General features: G+C 31.1%; 3 protein-coding genes across 4 annotated transcripts; 2 read left to right on the top strand and 1 right to left on the bottom strand.

Moving 5' to 3' along the window:
- Positions 1-1,590: 1,590 nt before the first annotated feature.
- On the bottom strand, positions 1,591-5,743 carry LOC123899943 (pentatricopeptide repeat-containing protein At2g27610-like). Its single transcript, XM_045951212.1, has one exon. The coding sequence runs from the start codon at positions 5,625-5,627 to the stop codon at positions 3,018-3,020; it is 2,610 nt and encodes an 869-aa protein (XP_045807168.1). The 5' UTR covers positions 5,628-5,743; the 3' UTR covers positions 1,591-3,017.
- Positions 5,744-6,775: 1,032 nt separating this feature from the next.
- Positions 6,776-13,263, top strand: LOC123895707 (protein HIRA). Of its 2 annotated transcripts, XM_045946190.1 has the most exons (10): positions 6,776-7,111; positions 7,632-7,907; positions 8,068-8,319; positions 8,592-8,989; positions 9,118-10,135; positions 11,148-11,358; positions 11,502-11,742; positions 12,036-12,158; positions 12,349-12,466; positions 12,597-13,263. In XM_045946190.1, the coding sequence occupies exons 1-10, from the start codon at positions 7,004-7,006 to the stop codon at positions 12,840-12,842; spliced, it is 2,991 nt and encodes a 996-aa protein (XP_045802146.1). In that variant the 5' UTR covers positions 6,776-7,003; the 3' UTR covers positions 12,843-13,263. The 2 variants fall into 2 exon arrangements, with proteins under 2 accessions (XP_045802146.1, XP_045802147.1); XM_045946191.1 differs by lacking the exon at positions 6,776-7,111 and having other exon boundaries at positions 7,815-7,907; positions 8,065-8,319.
- Positions 13,264-16,106: 2,843 nt separating this feature from the next.
- LOC123897501 (fatty acyl-CoA reductase 3-like) lies at positions 16,107-24,026 on the top strand. Its single transcript, XM_045948170.1, has 10 exons — positions 16,107-16,379; positions 16,487-16,590; positions 18,017-18,219; positions 18,566-18,666; positions 19,158-19,350; positions 19,730-19,891; positions 21,208-21,289; positions 21,543-21,809; positions 22,021-22,148; positions 23,641-24,026. The coding sequence occupies exons 1-10, from the start codon at positions 16,298-16,300 to the stop codon at positions 23,792-23,794; spliced, it is 1,476 nt and encodes a 491-aa protein (XP_045804126.1). The 5' UTR covers positions 16,107-16,297; the 3' UTR covers positions 23,795-24,026.
- The last annotated feature ends 1,615 nt before the right edge of the window (positions 24,027-25,641 follow it).

The following is a 25,641-nucleotide window of genomic DNA, read 5'->3' as shown; positions in this document are numbered from 1 at the left end:
AAAAAGTTTAATTGTTGTGGACGGTCGGTGTAAAGATTTTTTACACATACATCAAATGATGTATTGTCACGTCATTTAATGAATGTGACACATCATGTGTTTTTAATTACCATACATGATGTGTCAGTATATTATTGGACGCTTGTGTAAAATAACTTTACACCGATGATGCATATAAATTAAATTCAAAAAGAAATTAAAATAATGTGTGCAGATGACTATTCACAAGCTTCAATGAAAAATTTATCATGTGCGCTACATTGAATAATAGAGCCAAGGCAATCCAGCCTTTGAGTAAAGGAACAGTAAATCCAACGGTTAGTGTACAGCAGCAGGGAGAGCAGCAGGGAGAGCAGCAGACAAAGCTGCAGCCGAGGATCCGGATACATAATCAAATAATATTGCACTTAAAGAATCAGCAACCTCAAATTCAAGCTTATTCAAATTAAAATTTGAAACAAATTAAAGAAAAAAATAAAAACTGCACAAAATCGAATAATATTCTCAACGTGTTTCGATATCATTTTGTGAAAACTGCTGAATCATATCCAATTTTTGATTGATTTTTCATAACCTAATTAAAATGCATACATATATTTTAATTAATACTTTTATTTAACTAGTATGATATATTACATTAACCCTTTATCTCTTTCCTTTTTTTATTATAGAAATGTTGAAGCGGCAACCACAAACGATATTTTATTTTTTAAAATATTTTTCTATTAAAAATAAATAAACATAAAAAATTGATCAACATATTCATCATCTTTATTATCTTCATCATTATCTTACACTTGACATCCTACAAATATTCTAACTTATCCTAAAAAAAGGGACTCAAACACACAAATCTCATTTCCAAACGAGTTGTTTGAGTAGTGAAAAGTGTAAACACTGCATGCCTACAAAGTTTATGGAGATTAGACCAACCCGTGAAGAAATAAGGTACTCTAAACTATATAGCTAGTACCTATGTATATACTTTGAATGTTACAATATATCATAACATTAATTTTGAACAGGACATGGTGCCCCAAGAGTTACAGTATTCCGTATTATGTAACTTGGTAGTGGAACAACGGTAGGAGATGGAGACATTGAGAAGATAGGAGAGCCGGCATAAAATTTTTTCGTCTTCAATTTTGAGTGCGACACAATAGGCCGTTTGTGAGGAGGACAATACTTTGATCCGGTAGTCTGAATGTGAGGAGGACAATGCTTTGTTGTTGATTTGTTAGTGAGAGTATGAACAACAACGCCATTCATCTTGAAGAGCTGGAGCACTTGAATGAAGAAGATAGATACAATATTGAAGGAATGCTTCAAGATTATTTTCAATAGTATACTATATATATACTAGTGTGTGAATATCCTTGCGATAAATATCTTCAAGATTATAAAAAAGATTTTTCTTTTTCTTTGTATTTAACATATATCTTTATCAACTAACTATTTGCTTAGCATATATTATTCAAATCTTTTTCTTAATTAAAAAAGAGTTGTTATATGTTTCATATCTTTGAGGTAAAATTATAGAAGATTTGAAATATTATATTAAAATTGACGAGGATAAATTAAGTACTTTAATAATAATCTTTCTATTTAATCTATATCTCTCCCAACTAACTACTATTTAATAGCATATATATTATTCAAATCATATTTCTTTTTAAAAAGAGTTGTTATATGTCATCTTTCATATCGAGTGTTTTATCCATTGACTAGCATTGTTAGACTGTTGCTACTTACCCTTTGATTTAATTTTTTCCCGTCGGAGAGTCAGGGTGGAGAAGCCAGTTCTATATGGCCATCTGATGGAAAACTGCAATCTGTTGCAACTCCAAACCAAACACTCTCCGATGCCTCTCTCGCATGCTTGACGAAGCTATACATGCTGACCTCACCATTATAACAGCAGACTCAAGGCACATAAAGCAGTCTTGTCCGCAACTTCTCCTGCATTCCTGGCCTCATATCGTGACAGCAGCGAAGAGAAAGAGTCGTCTACAATCCACACAGAAGAAATGTCACAAGAATCCTGCACGGCCCTTCTAAGTTACATGTACGGCACAATAAAACCTGGAGATTTTTGGAAACACAGGCTTTCATTGCTCGGAGCAGCCAATAAATACGACATAGGCGATCTCAAAGATGCGTGTGAGGAAAGCCTACTCGAAGATCTTAACTCCGGGAATGTTCTTGAGAGGCTGAATGAGGCTTGGTTGTACCAGCTGCAAAAGTTAAAGAAAATGTGACTTATTCACATGTGCCAAAACTCAAACCTTAACTTTTCTATGGAACTGGAACCGTCCTTCTCATGTATTTGCCTTGGATGACTTGGTTCAAAAAGTAACTTTTGCACTTATAATATGAAATATGGCTCATTTGACTTGGTTACATTACCAAATTTTGTGTACTTATAATTCAGTTACATAAATTTTGGACACCAATTACTCTCAAAACATAGATGAAATAACTAAATTAATTATTACTTGTTGAATCAGTTAATAAGCAAAATTGGTTGGGACTTTTGAGGATTCCTGCAATCAGTTAACAAATTATAGAAATGCTATGGACCTTTTTGTTATAGCAAATATTAAAAGCATACTTTCTAAAAGTTCTGTTGATGGATCATTATTCACAAGTTGAACAATATCTACCATGGCCTATCTCACTTAGAGCAGAGAACCAATGCAATGTACATGTGATTTCAATTCCTAATCCGACAAGTCTCCTTACATAAAGCTTCCTTGAGACTTTATGCTTCACAGAGAAGCTTTCATGGTTTCTCTTTGTACCTTGGCTCACACCTGCCATGCCTTGGGTTCAAGTTCGTAATTCCGCCATTGGTAAACTATACATAAATTATATTCTAATTTTTCAATGAAATTGACGGTTCTCTCTGACCTTGCCATGAGAGTGTGTCTCGCCTAATTTAAAATTTTCTTTGCCAAAAGAATTCTAATGCACATGATGCTTAAGCATCTTCAAAACAACACATTATAGCTCAAATATCACCAATAGTCTCCACATGAGCACAATCCATCTTTAAAGTGATGAAACCGATTTGAATCTCTGACAACAATATATCTCTGTTCAATGAGTGATACTAACTTGATATAGTTATGACAATCTCCACAGACCCTAAGATTCTTCACAATCTGGATTGGAATTTCAGGAGGTGTAGCTATTAACCCAAAAGCAATAGCCAGCCTTTCACTGTGATGAGAAAGAATAGTTTCTTTCTGTTCGTCTTCAATATCATGAAATACATAGTTTGTATCAGGTTGATAACCTGCATCTTTCAACCTGATACTCAACTCTGAAAGTTTCGAGTAAATTTGGTTTGACAAAGGATGTGTCAAATCACCAGCCAAGAATGAGTATGTCTTGTTTTTAACCTCAATCCAACTATACCCTGGTTCTTTTTTCACTTTTCTTTTATCCATTAGTTTTCTCACATTGGTTCTCTCTTGCCAGTTTCCTGCTGCAGCATACATATTGGATAATAGGACATATGCAGCCGAGTCTTCTGGCTGAAGAGAAATAAGTTTTTCAGCAGCAAGTTCTCCGAGCTCTATATTGCGGTGTACTCGAGCGGCTCCCAAGAGAGTGCGCCACACAGTTGCACCAGGAGGAAATGGCATCTCATTTATGATATCCATAGCTTTTTCCAGCATCCCTGCACGACTATATAAATCTATCATGCAAGAGTAGTGCTTCATTGTTGGATTAATGTGATGATCATTGATCATTGAATTGAAGTACTTTTGACCTTTTTCCACTAGGCCAGCATGAGTGCAGGCAGTAATGACTCCGATGAATGTTACGGAATCCACTTCCATGTTTCGTTTTTGCATCTCATCAAATACCTCTAAAGCTTTTTTGGCCTGGCCATGTTGTGAATATCCAGAGATCATTGAGTTCCAAGAAACCAAGTCCCTATCCTTCTGCCTTTTAAAAACTTCATGTGCACTATCAATATTGCCTCTCTTTGCATACATGGTAACAAGAGCACTGCTTACACATAAAGCGTTATGAAATCTCATTTTAATTGCATAGGCATGAAACTGTTTTCCTTGTTCTGATGCCGCGGTAGGAGAAGCACAAGCATTGATGATGCTGGAAAAGGTAAACTCGTTTGGTTTGATCCCTTCTTTTATCAATTGATGGAAGATTTTAGCAGCTTCTTTGGTTTCTCCTGTTAGTGCATATCCTGCGAGCATTGCTGACCATGCCATCAAGTCCTTCGCTTCAATTATCTTGAAAACTTTAACAGCACCGTTAGTATTTCCTAACTTAACATAAGCATCTAAAAGTGCAGTTCCTACCGAAGATGACTTTTCATAATTAGTTTTGATAACTTCAGCATGCATTTCGGAAACGAAAACATCATGCTGCACAGTAAGGATCGCAGAATATGTAAAATGATTTGGTTTAACACCTTCCCTTCTCATTTGAGAAAACAAATTCACAGCCTTGTTAGTGCCACCATTCTGCAAGTAACCACTGATCATCGCAGTCCATGACACCACATTTTTACCTTCTTCCATCAACGAGAATAGACTAAACGAATCGTCCATTTCCTTGCACTTACTCAATGCTACCATGAGTGCAGTTATGACAATTTCGTTTGTGGTAAAACCACTCTTCAGAGCCTTACATTGCATCAATCTTACTAACACCAATTCTCTAAGGCTAGCACATGACTTAACAACACTAGCAAATGTCATATAAGTAGGTTTAACTCCTGCACGTTGCATTTTATTAAAAATTTCAAAAACCTCAAAATCTTGCCCATTTCTCACATGTCCTGCAATCATGCTATTCCAAGAAACCCAATCCTTGTTCTCCATTTTATCAAAAACATCTCTAGCATCTCTCAACATCCCTGCCCTTGAATACATACTAATCAGAGAATTGCACACAGGTATTGCATCCTCAAAACCATGCTTAACAACCATGGCATGAACCTGCAATCCTAAATCAACAGCACCCTCATTAACCAAAGCTGCAATTACAGTAGAAACAGTATACTGATTAGGAAAAACCACCTCAAACTGCATCTGGCAGAACAATTCCCATACACAATCATATAATCCATTCCACGAATAACCCGCGAGCAACGAAGTCCAAGACACAACATTCCTCTCACCCATTTCATCAAAAACTCTCCTTCCATCATCAACAGACTCAGATTTCATATACATATCAACAAGTGAAGTTCCAACACTAACATGATACACAAGTCCAAATTTAACACATTGACAATGAACTTGCCTACCCATTTTCCCATCAAAGGAACTAGCACAAAGTTTGATAACACAAGACAATGTGGATTCATCAGGTTGTAAAGAAGAACGAAAAAGGGACACAAACAAATTGAGGGCTTCTTTGGTTTGATTATCGCGAGAGTAACGAAAGAGTAATTGGTTATGTTCTTTAAGGGTTGTTAGTCTCTGAGGAGTTTTATCAAACAGGTATTGTGCAATGTGAGGATCACATTCAGTGTAACATAATGGGGTTTTCTTGGTATTGATTGCAACGGAATAATAATGTTTAAGTCTGAGAATTGGGTTTATTGAAGTGTTGGTGAGTGTTCTTAAAGAGGGGTTTAGTTTCATGCTCTTTTTGTTTGATAAAAATGTTACTGTACTGTACTTTGGAAATTGAGACACAAAAAAATGGTGTTTGTTTTTGAAGTGAATCTGTGAATGTGATATAGTGTTGGGTTTTGCGGCGGAACAAGACAGAAAGTGACATGTGGAGTACTAAGTTGAAGTACGCACGTGTGTCACGTTCAATCTAAAAATATCTGTTCGAATCTATATATCTTTACAATGTCCCTACCAACTGAGCTAAATTCAAAAGGACATTATTTTTTTATTTTTAGAATTAGAATATGTATATCTTTGCTGTAAAAAACAAATTTGTATAAAGCCTTGTCCAAGAGCTTGGATAGTATACATGATGTTTTAGGTCAGATCCTCATTGCTAACTATATAAACAAAAAAGAATTTGTATATCTTTCTCTCCTACTGATAAGTTTTCTATTATTTTATCGAAAAATGAAAAAAATATTAAGTGAGTTGAAAAACTTTAGCGTAAAAATTATATTTAGACTCAAAATTTATGAATTTTAGCTTCAAGTTAGAACTAATTCTAAAGGTAAAATAAACTCTACTTCAGAGCAACCAAACATGTCAAAGTTAATTTTACATCTCTAGAATTAATTCTAAAGGTTCCAAACGTAGAACCAAATATAGACTATCTCTCCGATAAATGTCCATAGAAAAAAACCGCTCCGACAAATATAATCACTACGAAAAATCGTAAAACATTCTATCTAAAAGATAAAAAATATTTTGTCCTAGAAAGGAGTTTTTCGTATTCGTATTATAGTTAGACTTTGTCGATAAAAAAAGAAGTTAATGATTATATTGAACTTTGAATCAACTTTTACTTCAATTCAATTATTTTGATGTTTGATTGCAATTTCATTTTAATTCGAGTAGTTCAAAAAAGTTGGAACATCAACTAAAAATATATATAAGTTCGATTTTTAAATACTTACTTTGACATGTTTGTCCTTCATCTTTTAGGCTATTTATTGTACTTTTCTTTTAATAATATTTTTTTACACTGAATATTATTTTATTTTTTTAACAATAGGAAAATCTTTCTTTTTTTGTTCAAGAAAATCCTTTTTTTTTTTACTTAAGAAAATCTTTGTTTTATTTTAAGGGTTTTTTTTACTTAATTATTTTAGGGTTAATGTTTTGTTTTTCCATTTTTCCCCTTCGTGAAAATTGCTAAACCCTTTGTTGATTTTACATGTGTCAAATTCAGTAAATTTAGATTCTAGTTTCTACAGAGAACTTTGAGGGAAATCCTTACGACCAATTTGCGTAGGAATCTCTTTAGGTTTTCAGCTTAGTTGCTAAACTTCTCTCAGTTCCTTCAACTTCCCCCAATTTCACTTTACTCTTTTTCGGTGAAAATGATTGCTGAAAAACCTAGTTGGGTTAGACATGAAGGTATGCAAATTTTCTCCATTGATGTTCAACCTGGTGGACTCAGATTCGCTACTGGTGGTGGTGACCACAAGGTATATATGTGTTTCAATTTTTGTTACTCTAATTAATATTGTTTCATAATTGAGCTTGTTAATTATTAATCTTGAAGAAATTGAATCAATGTTGTCAATTGTGGATCGTGAAAATTCGTGGTTTGTTCAAATTTCACTATGCTACATTGCTATAGCGCTGATAATATAGAACAAATACATTAGTTATTCAATCAATATGACGAAAAAACTTTTGCTTATAATTAAGGCTGGAGTAGTATCTGACAACATTTTGTACTAAATAAATAGTTTATCATGGAATAATAGTGATTTGTTCGAATTCTATTGGTGTTCCGCTTATATATGGCACCTTTGCTTTGTAGTCCCTCTTTTTACAGGTCTCTGTTCATCTTGTGCATAGACCTGATTATTAATAAAAATATACTTGCAGTTAAAAAAAAAGAGAATTGTTCGAATTCTGTTATGCTATATAGCTGCTATTTGACCACACTGACTTGGATTAGTTTCCACTTAGTTACATTCTTAACTATGTTTTGTGCAGGTTCGCATATGGAATATGAAGTCTGTTAGTACGGACATGGAAAATTATGACCCTTCTGATAGGCTTCTTGCGACTCTGCGTGATCACTTTGGGTCTGTCAATTGTGTTAGGTGGGCTAAACATGGAAGGTTTGTTGCATCAGGGTCTGATGATCAGGCAATATTAATTCATGAGAGAAAGCCTGGTTCAGGAACCACGGAATTTGGCAGTGGAGAGCCTCCGGATATTGAAAACTGGAAAGTTGTAATGACTCTGAGAGGACACTCTGCTGATGTGGTAATGCAATATCTTTTCCTTTTTCAACCTCTTTTCATTTTCAGAAACTTTCAATTAATAGTTTTCAATACTGGCTTATGACCGGGCCTGTTATCCGAATGCTTTTACATTTTCAATTATCATCATTAACTTGGGATCTATTTGTCCATGGTTGAAGTAGGTGGATCTTAATTGGTCTCCTGATGATTCTTCGTTGGCTAGTGGGAGTTTGGACAACACTATCCATGTATGGAATATGAGCAATGGTATTTGCACTGCTGTTTTAAGGGGCCACTCTAGCCTGGTTAAGGGTGTTGCTTGGGATCCTATTGGCTCTTTTATAGCAAGTCAATCTGACGATAAAACTGTAATTATTTGGCGAACTAGTGATTGGAGTCTTGCACATAGGACAGATGGTCACTGGTCAAAATCAGTAAGTTTCTTATTTTCCGGATTTAATTGGTATGCATTGCCAGTGCAAAAAAGTTTTACATATGCATCCGATTACATTTCATCATTGTGCCACTTTACTATGCTAGTTCATGAAATATCTCCGCAATTATCTATGTAGTAAGATATGAATGTGATTTTATGCGTATGTAAAACTTTTTTATACTGACAATGCAAACCAACTAAGCTATATTTATAATTGTTCTTCATCCAATTTAACTTTCTATTTCCTAATCAATATTTCCTTTTTTTCAGCTCGGATCAACCTTTTTCAGACGGCTTGGGTGGTCTCCTTGTGGTCATTTCATTACCACTACTCATGGTTTTAAGAAGCCGAGGCATTCTGCTCCTGTTCTTGAGAGAGGCGAATGGTCTGCAACATTTGATTTCTTAGGACACAATGCTCCAATCATTGTGGTGAAGTTCAATCATTTTATGTTTAAAAAGAGTTCCTCTAATTCTCAGGAAGCGAAGCCTGAACCTGTCGGGTGGAGCAACGGTGCTTCCAAGACAGGATCCAAAGAACCACAGCCTTACAATGTTATCGCCATCGGAAGTCAGGATCGGACTATAACAGTGTGGACTACTGCTAGTCCCCGTCCTCTATTTGTTGCCAAGCATTTTTTTACTCAAAGCGTTGTGGATTTATCCTGGTATTTCTCTTCATATCTAGTTGTTGCATTTGATATGTTATTTATAGATATTTATTTTATTAAGATTTGACATTATCATTTCTCTGATTGAGTCTTCTTTATTTGTCTTCCTTTCTGTTTTGAAACAGGAGCCCTGATGGATATTCACTTTTTGCATGTTCTTTGGATGGATCTGTGGGTACATTTCATTTTGAGGTAAAAGAACTTGGTCAGAGTTTAGGTGATGTTGAGCTGGATGAGGTGAAAAAAAGTCGTTACGGTGATGTGAGAGGTTGTAAAGTAAACTTAGCAGAAAGTCCGGCACAGTTACTGCTAGAAGCAGCTTCTACCAAGCAAACATCTAGCAAAAAGGTGGTTACTGATGCCCAACAAAACAAGAAAATGGAAAATGCTTTTGTTAGTGCCAGGGCTAGCGTTGCTACAAATAATGCCAAGCCTCAAGTTGATGACAGTAAGAAGAATGGAGGTCCTGTTGGTGATGAATTAAACATGGTTACAACCTCCAGTCGGAATACTATTCCCGTTAAGCAAAAAGAGTATAGACGCCCTGATGGCCGTAAAAGAATTATTCCGGTAGTAGTTGGAATGCCAGTTCAGCAGGAAAACATTTCTGGTGCAGCTCAGCAAGCACTTGATTTTCCTCTTGTCTCTTCTAAACGCAGAAAGAATTCTGACGAAGCTATTTCTAACGACGATGACATAAGAGCTAGTACATTGGGAGGTGCACATATCAGACATTCAGATTTAAAAGAATGTTCTGGGGTTACTGCTAGGGCCATAATTTCTGATGGCCTGATAATTGAAAAAATTCCAGATACTTCCGGTGATGGAGGCATCAATGTTCAGCAGTTGGGAAATTCAACGACTTCTAGTTCTTTAGCTGCTTGTAGTGCTACACTTTCTATTAGAGTATTTGACAAGAAAGGAGGGGAAGATACTTCACCTATTCTTTTGGAAGCACGCCCAAAAGAACACACAGTAAATGACATTGTAGGGTTGGGAAATACGTCTATGATGAAAGAAACAGAAATTGTATGTACAAGGGGGGATCAAACACTTTGGTCGGATAGGATATCAGGAAAAGTCACCGTTTTAGCTGGCAACATAAATTTTTGGGCAGTTGGGTGTGAAGATGGATGTCTTCAGGTAAATTGTTTTTCTACATTTGTTATGTATAGACATGGTCGTCTTTTACTTCAGCTTTTCTGTCTACACTTCTGATATTATGTAGGCTGTGATTATATAGGTAGCTGTGGCAGTTGGGCTGAACACCCTTTATACTAAATTTTCTGTTGCTTGGTTTCCTAAGACTTTCATCATCATATTTCAATACTTAGTTAAACTTATCTGTTTTTTCCTTTCACTACATGTCTTATGCCTTTTAATATCTTGGTAGCATCTTTTTTGCACCAATGAAGTCCATACAGGTTGTTAATGTTCATGCCCGGCATATCCCATAAATATAACATATTGAGGGTGAAACTGCAAACCACTGCATGTAGATGGATAGCTTATTTAATATTCTTTGTTTGTGTTCTGCACCTTCTTTCCGATTATATTTTCTATTCAGATTTCCTAAAAGGGTTAAATATGTTTTTGGTCCCTATAGTTTCACAGAATTTTCGTTTTAGTCCCTGAAGTTTGTTTTCACACTTTTTAGTACTTGAAGTTTCTTCACTCAAGGTTTTTAGTCCCTACTTTTCATTCAACTCGTGCATATCATTCGAAATTTTAATTTTTTTTTCTGCGGTCATGTTTAGTACATTATATGAATCTCTGTTACAAAAATTTAATTTTTTTTAACAAGAGATGAATTAAATATGAATTTTTTAGTTTTTTGCATATAAAAATTCATAAATAATTCATCTTATGTTAAAAAAATCTAAATTTTTATTGGAGATGTTCTTATAATGTTATAAACATGAATATATAAGATCATTCAAAAATGTGAAAGTATACAATAGTTTGATTAAAAGTAGGGACTAAAAACCTTGAGTGAAAAAACTTCAGGGACTAAAAAGTGTGAAAATAAACTTCAGGGACTAAAACAAAAATTCTGTGAAACTAGGGACCAAAAACATATTTTACCCTTCATAAAATGTTATTAATTCGAATAATATTAGCTTATGTACTTTCTGTCTTTTGCTTCCTTTTGAAGATTTACACAAAGTGTGGGAGACGAGCAATGCCTACCATGATGACAGGATCCGCAGCGACATTTATAGATTGTGATGAGTGCTGGACATTGTTGCTGGTGACAAGAAAGGGATCCCTTTATTTATGGGATTTATTTAATCGAACTTGTCTCCTTCAAGATTCATTGACTTCTTTAGTTGCTTCAAGTCCTAACTCAACCACTAAAGATGCAGGTACCATATATTACACACAGCTGTTTGATATTGCATGCACTTGATTTTCAACTAAGTGGTCTTAGAATTGCCTTGATTTTCTCAACAATTTTCATTTTATTCAGCGACTCTTATGTTGATTTAAATTTACCATTTCTTTTCAGGAACTATTAAAGTTATAACTGCAAAGCTATCAAAATCTGGTTCACCTCTTGTTGTGTTGGCCACACGCCATGCTTTTCTATTTGACATGAGTGTCAAGTGTTGGTTGAGGGTTGCAGATGATTGCTTCCCTGCATCGAATTTTGCTAGCTCTTGGAGTTTAGGTTCAATTCAAAGTGGTGAGCTGGCTGCTTTACAGGTTGATCTCAGAAAATATTTGGCTCGAAAGCCTGGTTGGACAAGGTGTGTATTGATTGATTGCCATCACACAGCCTGTAGTTGGTTTTGGTTCTTGATTTGCAAATGCTATTGTTTACTGTATGAATATGAAATTGTGTTAAAGGGGGATATGAATGCTGGATAGATAAAGACTGTAATATACTAATATTTATCTATGCATGCTAAATATCTACAATAGAATGTGCTTGTTATCTAAGTTTCTGAGCTCACGTTCTGTATTTAATTTCTCCACGCCATCTTTTTATTATAATTTTTATGTTGAAAGGAATACTTACTAAATCCGAATATTTTTTCAGAGTGACTGATGATGGAGTGCAGACACGTGCTCATTTGGAAGCTCAATTGGCTTCTTCCTTGGCTTTGGGATCTCCCAATGAATATCGCCAATGCCTATTGTCCTACGTACGCTTTCTTGCAAGGTATTGTTCTTCTCTTTTTTGTTTCGATATTTACTAAATTCCATTTAATTAACCTTATTGTTCTTGCATTAAACATGCATTTCTACATATATTCTGTTTTCTATATAAATTGCACTGGGGCCTTGTTTTCTACACGTTATTTAAGTACTTTTTGTAATTGTACATAACAATGATTATGAAATGATTGCAGAGAAGCAGATGAATCTCGATTAAGGGAAGTTTGTGAGAGTTTCCTTGGACCTCCAACAGGGATGGTTGAGGAACCATCTTCAAATTCAAATAACTTAGCATGGGATCCTTTTATACTTGTAAGCTTTTTAGCTCCAACCTCACATATTTCTTTAAAAGATGTCAAACTCTAAGATGTTGCAATCTCTATTGGACCAAAAACCAAATAATTGCGCCATGATCTCAATTTTTCTTATTGAATATTTGCAGGGAATGAGGAAACACAAGCTTCTCAGGGAAGATATTCTTCCATCGATGGCGTCGAACAGAAAAGTCCAGAGATTGCTTAATGAATTCATGGACCTGTTATCCGAGTATGAGACAGTCGATGCCAATGAAAACCAAACGAATCTCATTTTACCTAAGTCATCTTCACCACCAGCAACCAAACCAACTGAGAGCAGTTCACTAGCAACCGACAATGAAGTCGGTGCCGATGCGAAAAAATTGGATTAGAAGTATTCTTACCATGCAGTCATAAATGACCAACTGGAAAATATTCAAACAAAATTTCCATATACATGATTGATCAAGTTAACAAATATGCATAAATCAAGGAAGAAGGTTCCAAACTTATGCATCTCACAGTTGGAGGTAATATTCAGAGTGTAGGAGTGTATTAATATAGGATCTGTAAGTACCCTTTATAGGAAGCAATCATAAACTGTCTCCAAAGCATTAACACACACTTCAAAGGTACCAAAAATTTGAACTAAATGTGTCACATCTATCTTCTCCCATCAACCTGTTACTTGCTTCTTGTAAGATGTTGAATAAGGGAAAATAAATTAAGAGTTTCTTCTCAGTTAAAAATCCAATGTATACTGTTAAATGTTAGTAATTTTGTTTAATGATTAATTGTGCTGTTTTTCCTGTGGATTTGGAGCATAAAGCACATTGATTTGTGTGTTCATAATTATTATTGTCTGAATTAGACGTTTATGATTTATGATTTTTAGGTAATATCGATCAATCACACGTACAGTATGATTCTATAAATTGAAACCGATCACATGCACGTCAAATTCTATAAATTGAAATATCTTTTTATTTTTATTTTTTAATCACTCATTTATATAGGGTTTCATTCAAAATATTTTTATGGGGTGAAAGAAGAGTTCATATTTTAACTTGCGAACGGTGTTTCTTATCAAAATATTTTGATGTTTTTACATACTTATTACTTAACCTACAACTTATGAAGGAGTAAAATTGGAAAGACAAAAAAAAAAAAAAAACGCGCGAGAAGTGTGAAAAGAAATTTCCATCTTTCATGGACTGGGACTTAGTCCCTTACATTTGGACTTTGGCCCAATCTAAAACAAAACCTCTTATTAGAATTTGGTTTAAATATTGAGAAATAAAATTTTATTGAAATCTTATCTTATACAATAAACAATTATGTATTTTAAAATAGGGTCATGCTATATAACTAGTCCCTCCCGAGCACTAATTAAGAAAATCAAAATAATAAGTTTTGTATTAGAAACAATACTTTTGATATTTTTAAAAAATAGAATACATGAATTTTAAGAATATTTTACCATATTTAATTTTTTTTAATTAGTACTCCGAAAGCACTAGTTATATTTTTGTTTAAAATAATATCATCAAACAGTGTAAAGTCAATTAACACCTTATATATTTTATATCTATTATAAAATAATTTTTATTATATATTTAAAATCAAAAGTAGGACAAGTGGTGCGAACACTGTGTGGGTATTTAACTATTTATTGTAAAAAAAAACAAACCTAAGGATTTCAAATCAAAAGTAGGACGACACTCGTGAGTATTTATTGTAAAACAAACGTAAGGATATCAAATTACCTATAAATATAAGTATTTACTTTTGAAAGTTTGTTTTTTTTTTTGACGAATACTTTTGAAAGTATTGTGCCTTAAATAGCCGGCTACCTAAAAAGGACAACATTTTTTTTGCATAAAAAAAGGACAACTTTAATTAATCTTAATATTAACAACACTTCTTATGAACATAGTAATCATGTTAACTATCACTGTCTAAAATACTGCAGCTTGCTTAAGGAACTTCTTAACTACCATCTATCAACTACCCCTTCAATTTTTAGGGCACATGGTTGAGATAAATTATTAGGGCACATGATTCAGACATTATGATACATATGTACAACACAAAAGTAACGTTTTGTGGGATTTCTTATTCAATTATTATCTCATCGAAAATATTTTTGTACACATACCTTGAATTATTATTCAATTACACCAATATAATTACCACTAAGCGACAAACTATTATATGTCATTTAACGTATCATTATATATATATATATATATATATATATATATATATATATATATATATATATATATATATATATATATATATATATTATGGGAATTGCTAATTTAGACTCACCCCTAAAAACATGAAAGTCTAAATTAACAAGGTGCACCTTTTCACTTTGGACAAAAATAACCACTTGCCATTATTTCAAACCAATTGTAAATTAAGGACAATTTTGTAAATTTGATTCTCAATTTTGTCAAGAGTTTTTTGTGCAAAGTGAAAAAGTGCACCTTGTTAATTTAAACTTTCATGTTTTTAGGTGGATCTAAATTAGCAAAGATATATATATATATATATATATATATATATATATATATATATATATATATATATATATATATATATATATATATATATATATATATATATATATATATATGAGGTTTGCTAACTTAAACCCACCTAAAAACATGAAGGTCTAAGTTAGCAAGGTGCACCTTTTCACTTTAGACCAAAACACCTTTTTTTACTATTTTAATATAGTTTCAAGCCAAGGGTAGTTTAGTAAAACTGATTTGATGTTTTAACATGAAAGTCTAAGTTAGCAAGGTGCACATTTTCAAAGTTGAGTAACATGTTTTCTTAAGTTGTCATTTTTTGATTTCTTATGTTGTTTATTTAGATTGCATATATTTATAATTAAGTGGGTGTAAATTAGCAAATGAGTGCATCAACATTTAATAAAATTTACCTAACTAACCCTCAATTTTCTAGTGTAAAATAACTAAATGTCAAGGTTTTTTTGCCCAAAGTGAAAAAGTGCACCTTGCTAACTTAAACCTTCATGTTTTTAGGTGGGTCTAAGTTAGAACACCCTATATATATATATATATATATATATATATATATATATATATATATATATATATATATATATATATATATATATATATATATATATATATATATATATATATATATAGGAAAATGCACGCATTTCATTAATATCAGTTGAGCTAAATGACCAATTATATATATTAGGTGGATCTAAATTAGCAAACCTATATATATATATATATATATATATATATATATATATATATATATATATATATATATATCAATATAAACTATTATGAATTCAGAATATGGATTAAAAATATCATTCATGATTTTCTGAAATTCAGAAGGAGCATTTTTTAATCCAAATGGAAGTACATTCCATTCAAACTGTCCAAACGGTACAGTAAAGGCTATTTTATATTTATCATTTTCAGTTATCTGGATTTGCCAATATATATATATATATATATATATATATATATATATATATATATATATCAATGCGAATATATATATTTATTATTATATAGAAAGAAAAAATATTTTAAGGCGGACCATGACCCTGCTCAGCCTATAAGAAAATGCACGCATTTCATTAATATCAGTTGAGCTAAATGACCGATTATAAACAAATAAAACAATACTACCAACTGAGCTAGTCTAACGGGATATATATCCCGACATTTGGTTTTTCTCTTATTATAAATATGAAACTAAGTTGCATTAGATTTTTCCATCCATTTTAGAAGCCACTTTTCTTTCTATATTTTTTTGTTATACACTTTCGGTTTCCTATACAATGGAAGATGTAGGAAGCATACTCCACTTTCTCGAGGACAAGACCATTTTAGTTATTGGTGCCACTGGTTTTCTTGCAAAAAGTATGCCCTCTCTATCTCTCCCTCCCTCCTTCCTTTGATGCTATATATTATATATATGTACATATATGCATGCATTCCTTGATAAATATTGTTCATGTATTTTACAGTATTTTTGGAGAAGGTATTGAGAGTTCAACCAAATGTTAAAAAGCTTTTTCTTCTTTTAAGAGCATCTGATCACAAATCTGCAGCTAGTCGCTTGCAAAATGAGGTAAATGAATGCATAATGTAGGTGTTATAAAATCACATTTTATTGTGATATTTCTACAAATACATTTGTCAGGTATAATTGCATATCTCTCTCTCTCTCTCTATATTTTTTATATAATTATACTTTATAAAAAATCATCTAGTCCAACAATAAGTGAAAACTCTATTCACCTTGTATTCTTTTAAAAGAAAATTTCCACGTTATTTAAAAATCAAGACTAGTAATTGATTAATCCAATAAACTATCTTTCAAAAATGACAAAATAATCCAATAAGCATGAACACAACACGAATATCGGATAAATCGGACATGATGATACATTATTCATTAAAAAGTATAAGATACAATACGTTTGAGATACATATAATATATATAGTAAACCAAAAATTATATTCGAGACACAATTTTTAATATACATCTTTTTTGTTGACAGAATCCACCATTTTTAACATTGTTTTCCAAATTTTTTAAAAAAAATATTGAAATTGGTAAATGAAATATTAAAGAGAAGAGTGTTAAGCAGCCATGATATGAACCGGACGTATCAGTAGTGTATCAGATATATCATTTTGGAATATTGATATTGAGGAAAAAACTATAAGGGTGCGTTTGGTTATGAAAAGAAATTGAAAAGAGAAAAAAATGCGAGAGAGAATATAGTTAAAAAGAGGAAAATATGTGAGAAATGTAAGAAAAAAAAATCATCAAGATAAAATGCCTCTCATAAGTCACAAGTTCATTAATTGACACAAAAAAAATGGACTCGAAATAAAGACAAAGGCCTCCGAAAAAGAAAAAATAGTATCTTCCACAATATAAAATAATGTGAGCCTTTATATTCTATAAATAAATGGAAAAATATTTGAGACTTTGTATTATAGAAAAGAATTTTTCTTTTATTTTTTTGTTTACAAAAAAATCTCACTTTAAAATTCACTTTAGGTCTTTTGGGCCGACCCTGCTGAAAATCTATAATAGCAACTAGCCTATTAATATGAATGTGATGTGATTCTGTGAAGTTATATACTTTATGGGATTCCTTCAAAAAAAAAAAAAATACTTTATGGGATTTTTCTTTGATCACACATGACTATCCTATGATTTTGTTTTCACGGGGCAACAACACGGGGGGATTTGGATTTACTACCGTTAGATGAACGATTTTAGATTAGAGTATAACTGAATTGTAAAACGTTTACTTACTTTTTTTTGTTAAAAAAACGTTTACTTATTGTTAAATTTTGTGTATTTTAACTTTTCATACCTTAATATGTACCTTATATGCACATGTTAACAAGACCCTAAAATTATTGTTAAGTTTCTCTCGACCATTAATGTAGATAGGCGCGCACACATTTTTTTCTTTCTCATTTTGTTAATTAATTAAGGTCATGACTAATACGTGTTTAATATTTTTGGCATGTAGATATTAGCAACGGACTTGTTCAATTTGCTACGCGAAAAATTGGGTAAAAATTTCAAGTCCTTTATTTCTGAAAAGTTGATTGTGGTGCCTGGAGATATCAGTTGTGAAGACTTAGGATTGAAGGGTTCCAATTTAATGGAAGATATTTCCTCTCAAACAGATGTTATTATAAATTTGGCTGCAACTACTAACTTTTATGAAAGGTATGTATTATTGATTGGGGGGTATGTATAGTAGTTTCTGTTCTGTTTGGGCTAAGGGGTTTTTATTCTGTTTTTGTTTGGGCCTGACTGTTTGGGCCTTATCTATTTTTGTTTTGGAGTGTTTTTGTTTGCTTGGGAGGTATTTGTACTCCTTTTATTATTACCTCTTAGTATATACATTTTAGCTTCTTCAAAAATAAATATTATTTTTAGTTTTTTATTTATTTTTTATATATTATTGATTGGACTACTATTAGTTTCACTTTTATTAAGAATTATTTTCTCCTTCTTCAATTTTTCAAAAATCATTAATTTTCTTTATTTACTTTTTTCCTTGTAAATACAGGTATGATATAGCATTGGGTCTCAATACATTTGGAGCAAAGCATGTCATGAGCTTTGCAAAACAATGTATCAAACTTAAAGTGCTTGTCCATGTATCAACTGGTTAGTATTACGTACTCTCTTTCTTTTTTATTGTCATTTTTTACACATATATTACGACAAAATATAAATTATACTATTTTTTATTTTATTTTATTTACTAAAATACTATTAATTATTTTTCATCTCATTCAATTTATTTTTTTCTCTATAATAAATAAATAAGCGAGTATATTGTTGACAAACCAAACTTTGAAAATTACAAATAAATAGGAATATAATTTTTTTGCATGTAACAATTAAAAAGGAACGAATGGAGTAATTAATATCAATAGTTGTGGGGAAAACGGCGTATTATAGTTTTTGACCGTTTTGGTGGATTGTCAGTTTCCATCGTCCTGCTTGGCCCAATATTTGTACTCTTCTTCTCTCTATTATAATATATTTTGTCATTTAAAAAAAAATCAATCTCAATGTATATTGTTAGAAAGTTAGAATAGCATTAGCCTAAGTTCACATTGATTAGCATAATCACTTTTATACCGTAATTTCAGCTTATGTATGTGGTGAAAAAAGTGGACTCATACTAGAAAGCCCCTATCTCTTTGGTGATTCATTAAATGGTGTGGCTGGATTAGATATCAATGCAGAAAAGAGATTAATAACCAAAAAATTGGGTGAGCTACAAGAGAAAGGAGCCACAGAGCAAGAAATTAAAGTGGCCATGAAGGACCTAGGTATTACAAGGTTTGTGAAAATCTACACTATATATTTAGAGTTACACCTTGTGTTTTTTTCCACTAGCATATATCCATGTCTACACTATAATATATATTTTTTTTGACACAACTATAATATTTGTTTTGTGTTTCTCTAACTGGAAGATATTAGATATGTCAGCATTTAATTATGAAATTCATGAAAGAAAAAAAAATTGTACTCCCGATCCGTTTTAGATTTATAAGTAAAAATTGGGCAACAAAAATGAAATATTTGGTCTAAATTTTAAACTAAATATATCAAGTTTTTGACTAATTTTTGCTTATATTTTGAGACGGAGGGAGTATTACATAACATTGCAAAAATTAAACAAGTTTTCCTATAATTGTATTTCATTTAATTTTAGGGCAAATGTGTATGGATGGCCAAACACATACGTGTTTACAAAGGCACTTGGGGAGATGCTCGTGGAACAATTGAAAGAAAATTTATCTGTTGTTATTTTACGTCCTGCTATTGTCACAAGTACTTTAAAAGAACCTTTTCCTGGTTGGGTTGAGGGTGTCAGGTAAATATAAAACTTTCTAATTTTTTTAATATATATATTGTTATGTGTAGCTCTTCCATTTTGGTGTCACCCTATTTGAACTTATCTTGACACTACAACTGATATCACACTTCACAAATTTAAAATACCACAACTTAATATAATTGAACATCTTTAGTCAAATCATCGGTTCTGACACTACGGTTGGATCTTTAAAGGGTCTAAAATAGGGTAAATATCTTTTTACCCCATGCAAAATTAGCGAATTTTCATTTACTTCCCTGCACAATTTTTTTTTTGTTTATCCCCTGTAATGTGAAGATTCTCTCATTTTTCCCCCTATGTGAACAAGTCGACATCTGACCGTGCATCTTTGATGACGTGACATGCACCCGTGAAAATACAAGTGTACATTTATATATATTTTTAAAAATCCATGTCAGCTAATAAATTATTTTTAAAAAAAAATTCTTAAAACTTTATTAATATTATTTTTTAATAATTTTTTTTACTGTAAAAAAAGTAATTTTTTTTATAAAAAACTATTAAAACTTTATTATTACGTTTTTTTTAATGTAAAAAAAGAATAAAGTTTTAAGAATTTTAAAAAATAGTAAAAAATAAGTTTATTTTTTTTAAAATTCTTAAAACAAAATTATTAAAAAATAAGAATAATAAAGTTTTAAGAATTTTTTTTTGAAAAAAAATAATAATAAAGTTTTAAGAAAAAAAATTTCGAAAAAAAAATTTATTTAAAAAAAAATTAACTTACGTGGATTTTTTAAAATAAATATAAATTAAATGTATTTCCACATGTGCATGCCACGTCACGTCAGCAAAGATGCACAATCAGTTGTCCAGGTTTCCACCTACGGCATAAAATGAGAGAATCTTCACATTGCAGGGGGGAAAATAGATTTTTATTTTTTTTTTGCACAGAGGATAAATGAAAATTCACTAATTTTGCAAGGGGATAAAAAGACATTTTCCCATCTAAAATATTGGGGGAGACATAAATTGAGTTTTGAGTAGCCACAAAAATGATTGGAGATGACATTTCACCCATGTTTTTTATATGATTGCAATAGCATTCCTTTGGCAAAGACTTACAAAAGTAATATATAATAATACTTAATAGATTAAACTACCATATAAAAGTCCAATAACATAAGTCATATTATCTAATCTATTAATTTAAACAAAAACACAGAACTCAACAATGTTAGAAATGTATGTGATTTGCTACAAAATTGTAACTATTGTACTATAAAGTCACATGTGAAAAATTAAAAATGTTTGCTGATAAGGAATGTTTTCTTATAATTTTTTTTATACAGAACTATTGACAGTTTAGCTGTTGCTTATGGGAAAGGAAAACTATCATGTTTCGTTGCAGATATCAATTGTGTTGTTGATGTGGTGAGTTGTTGGTTAAGCTTGAATTCTTTAAAATAATATAGGAGAATAAGTATGCATGTCGGACACTCGGATGCATACCGATACTTTCTTGGATACTCTTGGATACATAAATATTCAAAAAAATAATATAAATTTAATTTCACTTTTGATCCTCCTATTTTATCATAATAAGGAAAATAATCGCCCTCCATCCTTTCCATGAGCATTTCTCATGATTTTGGATGAATTATTTAATATATTTGTTGATTAACAGATACCAGCTGACATGGTGGTCAATGCAATACTAGTAGCTATGGTGGCTCACGCAAATCAATGTAATGATGTTGTATATCATGTTGGTTCCTCGGTTAGAAATCCATTCAGATACATTAATTTTCAGGATTATGGACTAAAATATTTCAAGGCAAAACCATGGATTAACAAAGATGGAATGGCTGTTAAAGTTGGCAAAGTAACCATATTAACCGACATGGATAGCTTCCAAAGATATATGCTCATTCGCTACATTCTTCCGTTAAAGGTTCTTATTAGATATTTATTTGAACATTAAATTATAAATATATCCATGTTTATTTTTCTCATTCTTAATTTTTATTTTGTGCAACTTACACTTATTTTAAAATACACATAATAGTTGACTTCAACATTTAATGTAAAAAAATTGTTTCTCTTTATACATTGATCATAACAAGTAGATACTACCTTTTTGACAACATTTTTTCATTTATTAGGGATTGAAGCTGGTCAATTTAGCATTGTGCCAGTATTTTGAGGGAACATATCTTGAGCTCAACAGGAAGATCCAAGTTGTGATGCGGTTGGCGGAACTTTACCGACCTTACTTATTCTTTAAGGGCATGTAAGACACTGTTTATATAAATATTTTATATAAACTTTCTTATTTAACTTTTCTATAAGTATTTTAGGGTGACCATACACTTATTTGGATAAACTTCAAAAGATTAACAAGTGATCATAGGATTGACAAGAATTGAAGCTAGTCAAATACTTTGAGATCAATTTAATAATTAACTCGTTGAACTTGTTATATGAATCAAATAAATTAAACTCGAGTTTAAAATTAAACTCATAAAATAAATGAGTTGGATTTAAACCATGTATAGTTCGACTTGTTTAATTCATAAATCACATCGATATATATAATTATTCATATAATTTTATATTTGTGGTATGCAAAAGCTATAGTATGTTGATGAGTTATGCTTGTGTCATATAAATTTTTATCTATTTTTTTAATAAACAAACATAAGATAAATAAAGTTGTTTTAATTATTATATTATTGCTCAAAGTAGGATACTTAGTCAAATCCAACACTTAAAAATCTCAGAAACTCCCTCTCCAATTTTACTATTCAAGTCTCACATTGAAAAATATACTTTCTTACACCCTTCCCTTTTCCTATTATTGAAGTGCACCAACAAAACATAAGAGACATATCTGAGAGTTATGAAAAAAACTATTTTCTAGGAAAAATTGATCATTGGTCGTAAATTATATGGCTCTTGGTTAATTTTTATTATTTGACTGATATTTGAATTTTAATTGTTGAAGAACATATATATAATCCTTTTAGGTTATTTTTTGTCCAATTAATTCGAGCCATTGAGTTGAATTGAGTTCGAGCCATCGAGTTGAATTGATTGTTCGTTAGCTTTAATCGATCAGAATTCGAGCTAGAAAATAGTTTGTTGAGTCGAATTTCAAACTTCTTAGAAATGAGAATTGAATCTAACTCAACTCTACAAAATCGATTTGTAAGATGAGAATCATCTCTACTTATAAACTCACGTTCAACCCATCTCACATCCAATGTGAGACACTTAACACACCTCCTTACGCCTAACACTACTGAGCTTAGTGCGTGAATATAAATGGTGGGTGACAGTGGCTCATCCCAATGGATCATGGAGGAAACTCTGATACAATCTTTAAATTGGAAGTTTGATTTAATTTAACCTATAAAACTGATTTGTAAGATGAAAATTGTTTACACTTATAAACTAATGTTCAGACCATCTTAAATTTGATGTCAGATTTTTAAGGCTTAATTAGTAAAATGGTCCCTTAAAGACATTTTTTATTTCAGATTGGTCCCTTAAAGAAAAAAAGGTCCAAATAGGTCCCTTAAAGAAAAAAAAGTCCGAATAGGTCCCTTAAAGACATCTCCGTTAATCAGTTTGGTCCCTAAAAAGAGGTCTAAATAGGCCTAAAAAGTCCGAATAGGTCTCAATTTTTTCTAGAAATTGTGTCAATTTTGAGGACTTTTTTGTTGTGAAATTAAAGTACTATATTATAGACTAAGACAGAGGATGTTAATTATGGCACACAGATTTGATGATATAAACCTAGAGAAGTTGCGGATGGCAGCAAGACAAAGTGGAACAGAGACAAATTTATTTTACTTCGACCCAAAAGAGATTGATTGGGAAGATTATTTTGTGAACGTCCATTTCCCTGGTATTGTCAAGTACATTTTCAAATGACACAAACATTTGATTATGTTCAAATTTATTATATAGGGACTAGTATTTCGTACCATTTACATGGTTACCCAAAAAAACTAGGTGCTAAATAAGTTTGAAAGATGTAGTAAGTGTTATCAAATACAATATTATGTATAAATAAGTTTGCTTTGTTTTACAATTGATTGTCTTTAAATTAATCAATCATTTGATCGGATATCGAGTTTTTAAAATAAAATAAAAATAAAAATCCTAATGTTTTGTTGGATAGAAGTGAATTTCATGTTATATGATAGAAAATTAGGTAGTAGGTAATTAAATAACTATTTGGCAGTAGTTAAATAATAATTTAGGGATTAACAAGATATATAATATTTATATTACTAGTTGGACTTTTATGTTATTGAATTATTTTATTGGGCTTTATGCCCCTTAGGCCCATTAGGAGTATTATATATATTATATATAGTATTTTATGCACTTTAACCTAATCAATGAAATCAATGAATTTATCTTTTATTTTACTTGCTTTCTTTTATGCTTTTCTTTATGTTTTCACTAGTGTAGTTCTAACTCTCTTATATTGGTGCTTTCATTGAGAGTTAGAAAACATAAAAGATAAATTCATTGATTAGGTTAAAGTGCATAAAACACTACATATATATTATACTCCTAATGGGCCTAAGGGACATAAAGCCAAATAAAATAACCCAATAACATAAAAGTTCAACTAATAATATAAAGGCAAATTCTATGGTACATGTAATAATTCTTAATGTACCGGTACATCAAGTAACTAAATTAATATGTAAATGAATATTTTTTAAAGGAAATCATTTTTCTTATCATTAAAATGATTATAGTAACTAAATATTATTCATCAAAATTGTCAAAAATATTAAAATTGATATTTTTTGAATTTTTATTCATCATTATAGTTAATATTGAATTTTTTTTCTATGAAAATATTAGAAAAATTATTATCATGCATATAAACAATATATTGTGTTTTTTCTTATGATATTATCATTTTTAAAATATAATAATAGGTTAATAGTTTTTTAATTCATAAAAATAATCGTTAATTTATCAATTTACTGACTTGATGTACCGGTACATTCAAATTATTCGAATGTACCGTAGAAGCTCCCTAATATAAATACTATATATCTTACTAATACCTAAATTATTATTTAACAACTACCTAATAATTATTTAATTAACTATTACATAATTGTATCATTATATTAATTAGTTTCAATGTTTGTTCCTTCCTTGCTTTGGGTTAACAACAATGTTACATGGCATAACATGGCATAAGTGAAAATAAGAATTTAGAGTGATAAGACTGATTTTTTACTCCTACGTATCTTCAGATGCGAAGGAGAAATCAAATCTACGTAATTATGGGATAGAAAATGTTTTTGTGTTGGGTTCTTCTAAATAAATGATTTGTGTTGCGATAAATACGATAAAAAAGACGTTGATTAAATAAAGTAAAAAAAAAAAAAGATAACAAGTGTGAAAAGTCATTTGCGATGAGTTGAATGAGCTTTTAAAAAGCGAGTTTAAGAACAATCAAATTGTACAACTTGTGTCTTATAAACTCGAGAGTTAAAAAGATATCGCATCTAGATAGCCCTCTTAAAAGGATTGAAGAAATGTACATCTAATTAATCCTTCAAAAGATGATTTATATTGATATACCGTAAAATTTTGTTTGAGAAAGGTGCTAAACCCACAATATTTATATTTTGTTATTTAATTAGAATAAAGAGTAAATTGGAGTTTGGCCCATTAAATCACAAACAAGTATATAAATATATAAAAAAATAAAAATAAAATAAAGTTGGACATGAAATAAGAGA

The sequence above is a fragment of the Trifolium pratense genome, linkage group LG7 (assembly GCF_020283565.1).
Source record: "Trifolium pratense cultivar HEN17-A07 linkage group LG7, ARS_RC_1.1, whole genome shotgun sequence".
Classification (NCBI taxonomy): Eukaryota; Viridiplantae; Streptophyta; class Magnoliopsida; order Fabales; family Fabaceae; genus Trifolium; species Trifolium pratense.
This window is presented reverse-complemented; position numbering and strand designations above follow the sequence as displayed.